A 12976-nucleotide genomic window follows, 5' to 3' on the forward strand; every position below is an offset into this window, starting at 1 on the left:
CTACCTCAATAAGGTGACCGAACAACCCGAGTCACCATGAATCCGCACTACCCGAGATTCATTTCTCATTACTAAAGCCCACGGTCACGGGATTATAAAATCCACCACATCGGGGTCATCCACAACACAACCATATCAACCCTTCGCCATTAGGGTTATAACAACCAAATCACAACCATGTGTGATAATGTGCACACAAAATGTGCACCTCGCCAAAGATGGTCAACCAAAACGCACAACCGTGCCAATTGGACTTATACACAAGTCCATCAAGTCCACCTATATGTGAAGTGAGCTCTATAACCGAGAATCACTTCACCCGACCCGCACCCATCCTACACATACATATGCACATAGGATATTATCACTCACCTTGAAGTCTTGAAGAAAGCTTCCAAGTAATCCGCAACTCGTCAATGGAAAATACCTATTCCATTATCACAAATATCACAACACAATTAGGATGGATTTACAAACCACCCAATTCGACCCTTAGTGCAATTTCGACCCAAATGCACTTCCAAGCACAAACCGTATCCGAACTAACCAATAATCACTAACACAAGTGAGAATGGTCATAATATGCTAAATAAACCCGAACTCAAGTGTTAAACACGTGTCATACCCATTTTGACACTTAAACCCTAATTTTGACCCATAAAGGTCAAAATCTCATCCTTTACAAGTTTGACACCAAAACACATTTAACTCGGTTTAATACTTCAACTTAATCCATTTTAAGTTTATAAACCTCATTAATTCGCCAATCGGGTCATAATTACCACCAAAACCTAATTTGACCCAAAGTCACAATTAGTCACCCAAATTACCCTAAATGGGTTCCAATACTTCCATAATCACTAATCCAAGTGATTAAACTCCAAACCAAAGCCTAATCAAGGCCAAAACGTCATCCAACTCAAAACCCGCCAAGTGACAAGAATAACTAGTCACCATAAACCCATTTCATCACCTAAATGGGTTACTCAACAAATTAACTCAAAACCCTAAATTGAATATCAAGTTAAACAAATGAAATTCGGAGTTTGAGCTTACCAATACCACCACAACGTAGCTAGGAACGAGGAGAACAACTTTAAAACCCGAGACTTTGAACGATTCGAGCTTCTTCCTCACCAAAACCTTCAATCTCTCTCTAAGCCTCTCTCTCTCTCTCTCTCTAAGAATGGATGAAGATGATGAGTGGATGTGAATGGGATCCAAAACTGATCCAAACTAGCTCATAAGCCTCACAAATCCGGCCCCATGTGATTTTACCCTTTTACCCCTCATTAAAGCAATTAAAAATAAAGAGGGTTCTGTCAGCAGCAATCGGCGCGGCGCGCCCCAACCCTGCGCGGCGCGCAACACAGCTGAACCAGATTCCTTTGCATATTAATTCCATATAAATATTAAACGAAGCCCGATCTCATATGTCTTTTATAAACAAGTATACAAAATAAATATTCGGGTCTTACACATATACACTCGATCGGACACGATGGGCGGGGTATTTATATGTACGAATAATCGTTCATTTAACCGGACACGGGAATGGATTAATAGCCACTAGAATAATTAAAACAGGGGTGAAATTACATTCAAGGGTAATTGGTGTAATTGCTAACAAAGTAGTAAAACCTTGGTTTACACGCAGTTGATAACCTGGTGTATTCATTAAACAAAGTATTAAAACCTTGTTACAATTCGAATCCCCAGTTAGTTGAAATATTTAACTTCGGGTATAAGGATAATTTGACGAGGACACTCGCACTTTATATTTATGACTGATGGACTGTTATGGACAAAAACCAGACGGACATATTAAATAATCCAGGACAAAGGACAATTAACCCATGGGCATAAAACTAAAATCAACACGTCAAACATCATGATTACGGAAGTTTAAATAAGCATAATTCTTTTATTTCATATTTAATTTCCTTTATTTTATATTTAATTGCACTTCTAATTATCGCATTTTTATTGTTATTTTATTTAATTGCACTTTTAATTATCGTACTCTTTAATTATCGCAAGTTTATTTTATCGCACTTTTATTATTCGTAATTTCATTTATCGTTATTTACTTCATGCTTTAATTTAAGTCTTGTATTTATTTTTAATATTTTACATTTGGTTTTAACTGCGACTAAAGTTTTAAAATCGACAAACCGGTCATTAAACGGTAAAAACCCCCCTTTATAATAATAATATTACTTATATATATATTTGTATTTTTATAAAAGTAAACTAATATAGCGTTGAGCTTTGTTTAAAAAAGATTCCCTGTGGAACGAACCGGACTTACTAAAAACTACACTACTGTACGATTAGGTACACTGCCTATAAGTGTTGTAGCAAGGTTTAAGTATATCCATTCTATAAATAAATAAATATCTTGTGTAAAATTGTATCGTATTTAATAGTATTTTCGCACTAAAAATAATACTATTTTGTATACACCCCCTACGACATCACCTGTACAACTAAACGAATTAACCATGCCCGAGAGTACCTGCAATTAATCATTTGTGCGGCCTGTTAAGTTCTTGCTCCATTGCCACGTTGTTTCACAGCTTTTGTGCCCAATTTACTCGATCGCTAACCTTTGCATCTTTATATATTTCCATGCGATACAATCTAGCAAATTTTTCTTAAAACTTTTCATTGCCAAGCCACACATCTTTTCAAAAAAAGTGTAGATGAGCCATCTCCAATAACTCGCTGGAAGGAATTCAGAAAAGGTATACCAAGACCTGCTATGTATTTACTAGCATGCAAAATATTTGGCCAAGTTCCTGTTTTCGCACAATTACTGCTTTGGGCTGTTATTAAAAAGCCCACCGAATGGGCCATAAATGCTAATGATGATTTTGGCTCATAAGGAGGAAGCCTTGGTATGAAGTCGCCACCACCATTTGCATAGAAGAGCCAGGTTTTTACATTTTAAAGAACCAAATTTTAAACCACCATCCGAGTAAGGTAGTAAAAAAATATTCCCGTTTAATCCAAGAACAACCCCCCCCCTCTCACCCCACTCTCTCAAGTTCATTTATCACATAATGAAATGGTAGACTCAAAAGGACCGACTTTATGAGAGGTACATGACCGCCAAAAGATATCAAACGTAATTTTCGATCCGATAACATATTTTTAACTTTATCAACCACCCATTTCCAATCATATAATTTCCTCATATTTGATCCAATAGGCAAATCAAAATAATTAAACGGAAATGATCCAATAGTACATCCAAAGCAATTAGCAAGAGTTGCAATTTCATCATCAATTGCTCCAATTCCATAAATAAAACTCTTACCTATATTAATCTTAAGACCTGTAGTAAGTTCAAAACACTTGAGAAGGTTCATGAGACTCCTTAAGTTTTCAAAGTTCCATTCACTAAAGAAGGTGGTGTCGTCCGCATATTGAATATGTAACACAATAATTTTATCGTTTCCCACTTTAATTCCTTAAAAAAAAAAAAAATTCAACCGCTGCTTTCCCACCACAAACACATTTTCAAGCTTTGGTAACTAGTGTCTTTCATTGCATCGATTTAACACATCGTACCTTCGCAATTGAAACTACTCTATTCAAAGTTCAAACAATATAATCATTTTCGCCTAATAAACAAATCGCACTAGAAAGTCAATAAAAATATAAATATAAATATAAATATTCATAAAATAATTGCTTTTATGTAAGAATATTTTGAAAAAAACAACTCACCAATAGCCACCACAAAATACACTTTCCTACCCCTTTTCTTTTCATTTAAAACACTACAATGGAGACAAAACATATTCTCCACCTAATCTTCTCCTCCGTTTTATTACTGACACCTAGACTTGTTACCGGCGCCGACGATGACTGTTTACCGGCATCATGCGGTCCCGGCGAACCTGAAATACGTTTTCCGTTCCGTATCACCGGCCGTCAACCGTCTCAGTGCGGATTCCCCGGTTTTGACCTCTCATGTAACAAACAAAATCGAACAGTTATCCAACTTCCGTCATCTCAGTCGTTCACCGTCACCAAAATATTATACGTTTCACAGGTTAGTTTTATTTTTTTATATATAAATATAGCCGCTAGTAAATTTCAATGAAACTATTAAATATTTTCAATATAATTTAACTTACTCCTGTCGGCCATTAGTTGAAGTAGTAACTCAATATTTCTTTATTAGTATATTAATATATATCGTTAATATATCGTTATATTTGCATATGTAATCAATCAATTATCTATACCGTATTTAAGTAAAAATTTACAAAATAATGTTAATCGATGTTGCGAAAAAAATGAATTATTCAAAATAAACAAAGTAATGCATTCCTAATGAATCAATTTAAATACAAAAATAATGAATCAGTTAATTTAAATACAAAAAGTAGTGAAAATCAATTAATCAGAAGTTTATAACTGCTGCTAATTGATTGACAGGTGCTATATATAGATCCAGAATTTTGCCAGCCAAATCGAATAACCGATTTCAATTTAACAAACACGCCGTTCGATTTCAGTAGTGTACGGAGCTACACATTTTACAATTGTTCGTTACAGAGCTTTGGTTTTATGTATCCGGCAGTGCCGTTTCCGTGTTTAAGTAGTGTTAATTACTCGGTGATTGCGGTACGGACGGGACTTTATTCGCCGGTAAATATGCCGGCGAGTTGTGAAGTAATGAAGACGATTGCGGTGCCGGTGAGGTGGAACGGTGATATACGAGCGCAATTGGAGTTGATGTGGTTTACACCGTATTGTAGATCTTGTGAAATGGAAGGTAGAGCTTGTGGATTGAAAACTGATGATGGTGGACAGACGGTGTGCCTGGGTTCTACTCGCGGTTAGTTTTATTTATTAATTAATTTTAAATAAAATTCCGTGATATTTAGAGTATATATTTTTGTGCATGATGTACTGGTGGTGCAGCTGGAGTATTCTGGTACGTTAAGTTAGTTGTAATACATACATATACTACATATTACTCCGTACTATAACTATGTAACTATAACTATATAACTGCTGCTAAGTGATCGTGTTAGTCTTAAGTAACTTAATAATTATGTAATTGTTAGACTATTCATAACCCCGATTGTGAGGTGTAGTTAAATTGTGTACTTTTTGGTGAAAAATTGAGTTTTTGACCGTGACTATATTTGACCTTCATTAATCCAAAAGGTAATATTTTGTAATGTGGTAAAATCTGATTGGGAATTGAGGGGAAAAAATAATGCAATAACAATAACAAAAATATAATAATAGTAATCCATGATTGGTTGGATCAATCTTTCATGCCTCCACCTGACGGATCTCATCTGACGCTTGGTTAGGAACACTCTTATATATTCGATGATTAAATGAGAAAGAAATTGTTAATTCTTGTGATTAGGACTTCTAAGATACCTAGTTTAATATGTGTAGGAAAGTATAACACAAACTTTATTCTCAAAAGTATGCGGAATGGTATTAAAATTCTTAATCACAATGTAATCAGCGTCCTCTTACTCTCTGACGTGTGTTGTAGCATTATCTTGAGTGCGTAAGATAGTATTTTCTTCGGCAGGGTTGTCTTATAAATCTTAAGGGCGCTTTTCAATAAGCAAAAAAAAAAAAAAAAAGACAATTTACATACGAATAGTTTTTATATATATAAGAATAAGGTTAATAGTATTGCAAAAAATGTATTATTTTTTAAGCCGTGCCATAGGATATATTATGGAGTTGTAAGGAGTTTATTTTTGGGCTCCTTTAGATTTTGAGCATATACAATTGCACAACTTGTACATTTTAAAATTCGGCCATGTTCTTCGATTTTTCTTTATTTTTTTTATAGATTATTGAAAACTATATAATATATGTAGATCAATTTTACTAACATTGTCCGCTTTAAAAAAAAAAGCTCTAGAACATTGTCCAAAATGCTATTCTATACTTCTCTTTTTACGCGCTACTGCTTGTCTATTTTTTTAATGGCGGTTAGAGTCACTGACAGAGTCTAAACGCGATGTCAGAATCATTAATTTTTGTCTATAAAATGAGTAATAGACAAGTGACACTTGTTTTTTTTTCCTAAATGTCGAGCATGTATTAAAATATGTTTGATTATTATTTGTGTCGGTCAAGGTGACAAGTACGTAGTAACTAAACTTACACAATTACGTGATTCTTCCAAGTTTGATAAGTAAACGATGCGTGTATTTGACTGAAATTGAATAATAAGCTTGAACAATGACTTATAGCTACTTTGTTTCTTTTCCCTGTGTTATTTTTATTTATCTATACTTAACTGAGTAAAGTATAAGTTATTGAAAAGGAGAATATTCATAAATACTCTACGGAGTGATATTCTTATACACATATATACTACTTTGTATCATCTTATTATTGTCATTACAAGTGGCAAGCCAGAAAATTAGTATCTGAACACAATCTTCTATTGTTTTGATATAAAAGATGTGACATGTTAGGTGAAGCGATAAGATTACAAATTAAAATCAGCTTGTAGGTTTATATATGAATTTAATATTTTTTCTATGGTAATTAAAATCAGCATGGAGGTTTTTTATATTAAATTTATTATTTTCTTCTATAGTAATAGTAATAATAGTAATTATATAATCCAGTTAATAATCACAAGAAAACAATAGGTCCCAAACAAAACATACCTATAATCCTATAGTATATTGCACACCTCCTCTTCTCTTTATTTTGCTAAGATAAGATAGAAAAAGATTATATACTTTTGTCGCTCAATATTTGTTTTCTCACAGTATTCTACATAAGAATTTCAGGTAAATCCACCATTGTGCATTAAGTACTTATATAATATAAGCAACTAATGCAAAATTCCAATGGTGAAAGTATCATCATCCATTTTATCTAACTTCTTTAACATGCTTCTTGTTGAACACTTGGAACTTACAGTGAAAATGATCACCTTTCTAGAGAGTAACTGAATTCTTCATCCATGAAAGTCAAAATAGACAATTTTGACTTTAGTTTTGTACTTATTACTCCTTGAATTATTTGCTTACAGGACTTCCAAAGGGCGCTAAGTACGGATTAAGCATAGGCATCGGTATACCTGCATTAGTATGTATAGTCGGACTAATATGCTTTGGGGCCTCTAGAGTGCGAGATAATAGTGAAACTCAACAACAACGTATTGACCGTTTCTCTATACCAATCATCCCACAACCACGCTCCACAACAGGCTTAAGTGGGGCCACAATCGAATCGTACCCAAAAACCGTGCTTGGAGAGAGTTGTAGATTGCCTAAAGACGACGGTATTTGTTCTATTTGTCTTTCAGATTACAAACCTAAGGAGTCGTTAAGGACAATACCAGAATGTAATCACTACTTCCATGCGGAATGTATTGACGAGTGGCTTAAATTGAATGCAACTTGCCCTGTATGTAGAAATTCACCTGAAAATTCATCATTGGTTACACCGTGTTCATCGACATCATCATCATCATCAATGAATTCATCGTAGAATCTAGAATTTTGATACCCTTTACTTGTATATTTGTAACATTTGTATGTATGTATGTTTGTTTGTATGTATCAATACACCGTGACAACACCAAATTGATGTACTTTATAGTGAAAAGAAAATGCAAATGACATGATTTATGAAATTATAGAGTTACGGAGATGACAATAATTTTCCTCATGAGTATAACTATCTTATTAGAAATTTTTTTTTTTTTTTTTTTTTTTTTGAAAAGCAAAATATTATTATTATTATTACTCAAAAGTTCGCAATGATACAAGGATTTTACAAGCTGTAGAGATACCGAGATAGCATCCTACAACATCACGAAGCTATCCTACAACATCACGAAGCTATACACACTAGAACAAAAACGCACAAAGACATTACATCAACACATTTTGTGGACTATGAAGCCAATCATGCCATTCGATTTTCCTTTCTTTGCATCGCTTCGCAATCCATTCGTAGCTCTTAACTTGTATCTCACTAAGCGCGATCGGCGGTGACCAACTAGCCTTTTTGAAGACCATTTGATTCCTATTTTTCCAAATTAGATAGCAACATGTCCATTCCACCGCTTGCCAAATTTTGCTTCCCACATCGGAACATTGGATAGGACAAGAACCGCAAAGGAGATTCCGGAAAGAAAGGTTGACCGAACCGAACCCCCACCAAGCAAGGACCTTCCGCCAAATACTCAAAGCATGCTCGCACTCGATTATTGTGATGACCCGGAAATTTCTGACCAAATTTAAACTTAATCTTTGTATGATTAACATTTCCGACACGATAAGCAAAGTCTATAAAACTGAATCTCAAAATTTTTGAACTACTTTTATATATTTAAATACCCTTCGGTTGTTTTCGACGATTCGCGAACAATTATATGTAAATAGATACATATATACAATAACTTGAAAATGTAACAATGTATTAATTATTTGATACCGTACATTAAACTTATTGGTTTAAATATCTATTTGAATATATATGATAAGTTGAAATATTTATTATTAAAATTTATTTATAAATAACTTCCAATGTGTATTTAAAAACTGATTTATGTATATTAAAAAGATATATACATATATATAATTTCAAGTTATTTAGTAAACGATAATAACATTTTCAAATTTCTACAGTACCCAAAATGCTACAGTGTTTTTGAAAATCACTATTTGCTACAGTAACCACTATTTTAAAATGTATTTTAACAAATAGCGAGGCGATGATTTATAGAAGTAAATGACCAAAACACTCAAATGTATGAGTTATATTTTGAGTGATATAATTTAGGGATAATTTAAGGCTATATTTTGACTAAGGTACGTGTCCCAAAATGTAATATACAAGTTTTCTCAGCGTACGAAGGGACATTCGAAAAACCGGAACCGGGACATAAGTCGAGTGACAACGTACGACTTATCAGAACGAAAATTACAAGTCAAATATGCATGTGAATTTAATATAATATATAATTAATTATTTAAATTAAATATATTATATATATTATATAATATTATGTCGACAAGCAAGAAAACAAGCAACTTTGAGCTGTCACCAGGGGCCATGCGATCGCATGGGTTCCCCTCACATATGCCATGCGATCGCATGGCAGGGATTTCCAGGAGACATTATAAAGCTCGATCATTTGGCCAGTTTATATCCTGAATCTATTTCACTCTCTTTTTTACTCCGTATTATTATTTATATTTTTATTATTATAATTAATATTATTATTATTATTAAGATTAATATTTATTATTAATCTTATTATTATTATTATTTAAAGTATTATTAAGATTAATATTATTATTAATCTTATTATTATTAGTAGTATTATACATAAAATACTACGACGAGGTCATGAGCATGTCACTTTCAAAATGGTTTTCGAACGGGATAGAACTAAGAAAAATATGGGTTATAACTATGAAGGTTATGGGTAATATTCATGGGTATTATTCGCAAGACAAACCCAGTGTTTATCATCTCCGTTGCGTCTACGTACCTTCCTACAATATTAAATCACAATATTGATACGTTGAGATTTACGGTTATTTGGTAATCCGTGTTTCGATCACATTTTAGTGAACGACTTTATATGCTGCTAAGGTGAGTTTCATAAGATCCCTTTTACTCTCTACATTTTTGGGCTGAGAATACATGCAAATGCTTTATTAATCGATATACAATATTTATATGCGTGAGTTTCATAAGATCCCTTTTACTCTCTACATTTTTGGGCTGAGAATACATGCAAATGCTTTATTAATCGATATACAATATTTATATGCGTGAGTTTCATAAGATCCCTTTTACTCTCTACATTTTTGGGCTGAGAATACATGCAAATGCTTTATTAATCGATATACAATATTTATATGCGTGAGTTTCATTTGCTCCCTTTTTAATTGCTTTTGCAATATATATTTTTGGGCTGAGAATACATGCACTTTATTTTAAACGCAATGGATACAAGTACATACTAAATTCTACACTGAGTTTGAACCGAAAATTCCTTAGCTTTGGTAAATAGTAACTGCCAGTTATAAGAACTGGTGGGCGCGAGTAGTAGTATATGGATCCATAGGGCTTGATATCCCCGTTCGAGCTAGAGCACTAGCCTTTTAACGGACGTATGCTATTTGAGAAGCGTACACGTTGGTTTGCGTGTACTATTAAGATGATTATACAAAGGGTATAAATTATATATACGTTAAGTTTAGTTACCAGGGTGCTCAATCTTGTAGAATATTTTGATAAACGTTTCTGGATGAAACAACTGAAATCTTGTGATCCACTTTTATATACAGATTATACGAAACACTAAAACTATGAACTCACCAACCTTTGTGTTGACACTTGTTAGCATGTTTATTCTCAGGTTTCCTAGAAGTCTTCCGCTGTTTGCTTATATGATAGACAAGCTATGTGCATGGAGTCTTACATGACATATTTTTCAAGAAAACGTTGCATTCACCAAATCATCACCATGTATCTTATTTTGACTGCATTGTCAACGGAAGTACTGTTGTAAACTATTATTTACGGTGATTGTCTATATGTAGAAATCATCAGATGTCGAAAACCTTTGATTTAAATATTCATATATGGTTTGCCTTTTCAAAAGAATGCAATGTTTATAAAACGTATCATATAGAGGTCAAATACCTCGCAATGAAATCGATGAATGACGTGTTCGTCCATATGGATTTGGAGCGATCGTCACAATTATAGAATGTTTAACCGTTTCCACATAATCATTGCAAAGAGGGCAAAGAACGGAATTAAGGTCAATCCCCCTTTTGTCCAATTCAACAAAAACGGGTAGTCTTTCCCTCTTTGCCCTCCATACAAATACACCCACTTTTTTTGGAACAAGATTGTTTTGCATAGTCGCCAAGGAATTCCCACTTGAAGGATACACATTTGTCATAAGTTTTTTTGTTAACTTTTTTGTAGAGAATTTACCGCATCCACTTAGTTTCCAATGCCAAGAATCTTCTTTACATTTTTAGCGAAGATAATAAATACTCTAAACCTTCCAATTCATCTTTTGTTCTTCCCGTAACCAAACGTGTCCAATCCCACTTAAATGTCAGCTTATTCCCAACCCAAGCTACTCGATCCGAAACCGTCGAATGAATGTTCGGTTCAATTCGCACCAATCTTTTGAAAGTCTCCTTTAACGGCCCATCCGAGATCCAAATGTCTTCCCAAAATTTTGGGTTGGTTCCATTCCCGATTATCTTTGCAAAAGACTTGGTAAACTCCGTGCCAGTGTTGTCGATCTCGATACCTGCTTTGACAATGTTACTCCACGTAGAGTTAGCAACATAATTAGTATTGTTCCCACCCAAGCCAAGAAGCCCCGAACCCCCATAAATGCTTTTTATAACATTAACCCACAAGAAAGTGGTTTCGGATAAGAACCTCCACCACCACTTGTCGATTAGTGCTAAGTTTTTGCAATTAAGAGAACCCATGTTAAGACCACCATCCGCCCATGGACGAATGGCATCCTCCCATTTGACCCACGAGATTTTTTTCTCGTCACCCGACCCACCCCAAAAAAAATTTCGTCTCGCACACTCAAGTTTTTTAAGCACGGCAGGTGGAGCACGGAAGAGCGAAAAGTAATACAACGGTAGACTATTCAAAACCGAATTAACGAGAGTTAAACGTCCCCCGAAAGACATCGCACGCGCTTTCCAATCCGAAAGTCTTTTTTCAAATTTTTCTATCACCGGTTTCCAACTTGAAGATTTTCTCATATTCGCACCAATTGGTAAACCAAGATACGTGATTGGGAAGGAACCTGCCTTGCATCCAAAAATATTAGCCATATCCTCAACCTCTTTTTGATCCACCCCTATCCCGAAAAGATTGCTTTTGTTGTAGTTGACTTTTAGACCGGAGCTAAGTTCAAAACATTTCAGAAGCTTCATGAGATTATCGATGTTATCAAGGCTCCAAGTACCAAAGAACGTAGCATCATCCGCATACTGTAAATGCGAGATAGGTATCTTGTCATCCCCAATATCTACCCCACTAAAAAGATTGTTCGCAACCGCCGATTTAGCTAGCCAATTAAGTCCTTCCGCTGCAATAATAAAAAGGAAAGGCGATAAAGGATCACCCTGCCTTACTCCACGCCTAAGTTTGAATTCCTTTGTTGGGAAACCATTCACTAATACCGAAATAGAAGCCGATTTTAGACACGATGCAATCCATGTTCTCCATTTCACCCCAGACCCCATTATGGTCATCATTTCCTCTAAAAAATCTCAATTAAGGCTATCGAAAGCCTTTTCAAAATCCACTTCAAAAACCAAACTTTTCCTTTGACTTTTCTTTAAAAATTCAAGCGATTCATTAGCAACAAGAACCCCATCGATAATATTTCTCCCTTTAATGAACGCACTTTTTTCGAACCCCACCAAGTTTGGAATCACCTTTCTAATTCGACACGAAAGTAACTTGGCAATAATCTTGTAAAAACTACCAATTAAGCTAATTGGTCTATAATCATGTATCGAAAGCCTTTTTTGAAGAACCTCATATTAGAAATTTTTTATGTTTATTTAATTTATTTATGAAAATGTACAATTAATTTGTTACATTTAAAAACCAAATAGTCATTGATCTAACGGTATTGTGATTTCATTACCGTATTTCTGAACAAGGTCGTGGATAACAAAGGATCAAAATATTGATGTTAGTGTAATGCTATTACAACAACAACAACAACAACAACATTACCCAATCCCGCGCCTGCGAGGTATAGGGGAGGTAAGATGTAGACAATCCTTCCTCTACCTTAAACTATAAGAGAAGTCGTTTCTTTTACCACGAGTCGAGAGAATTCTCCACCCACAGGAAAGGAAATTCATCACCCTCTCTACTCTAGGGTAGAGAGATTGCTTCCGTGAGGACCTCCGGCTAAAAAAAAGACTTTTTT

General features: G+C 34.4%; 1 protein-coding gene across 1 annotated transcript; it reads left to right on the forward strand.

Moving 5' to 3' along the window:
- The first annotated feature begins 3750 nt into the window (after positions 1–3750).
- Positions 3751–7666, forward strand: LOC139862582 (putative RING-H2 finger protein ATL21A). Its single transcript, XM_071851202.1, has 3 exons — positions 3751–4063; positions 4453–4855; positions 7049–7666. The coding sequence occupies exons 1-3, from the start codon at positions 3794–3796 to the stop codon at positions 7507–7509; spliced, it is 1134 nt and encodes a 377-aa protein (XP_071707303.1). The 5' UTR covers positions 3751–3793; the 3' UTR covers positions 7510–7666.
- Positions 7667–12976: the final 5310 nt, after the last annotated feature.

The sequence above is a fragment of the Rutidosis leptorrhynchoides genome, chromosome 1 (assembly GCF_046630445.1).
Source record: "Rutidosis leptorrhynchoides isolate AG116_Rl617_1_P2 chromosome 1, CSIRO_AGI_Rlap_v1, whole genome shotgun sequence".
Classification (NCBI taxonomy): domain Eukaryota; kingdom Viridiplantae; phylum Streptophyta; class Magnoliopsida; order Asterales; family Asteraceae; genus Rutidosis; species Rutidosis leptorrhynchoides.

Coding starts and splice junctions, on each gene's coding strand:
- LOC139862582 (XM_071851202.1), top strand. CDS start 3,794: ATGGAGACAAAACATATTCTCCACCTAATCTTCTCCTCCGTTTTATTA. Junction 4,064..4,452: donor AAATATTATACGTTTCACAG/GTTAGTTTTATT, acceptor ATTGATTGACAG/GTGCTATATATAGATCCAGA. Junction 4,856..7,048: donor GTGCCTGGGTTCTACTCGCG/GTTAGTTTTATT, acceptor ATTTGCTTACAG/GACTTCCAAAGGGCGCTAAG.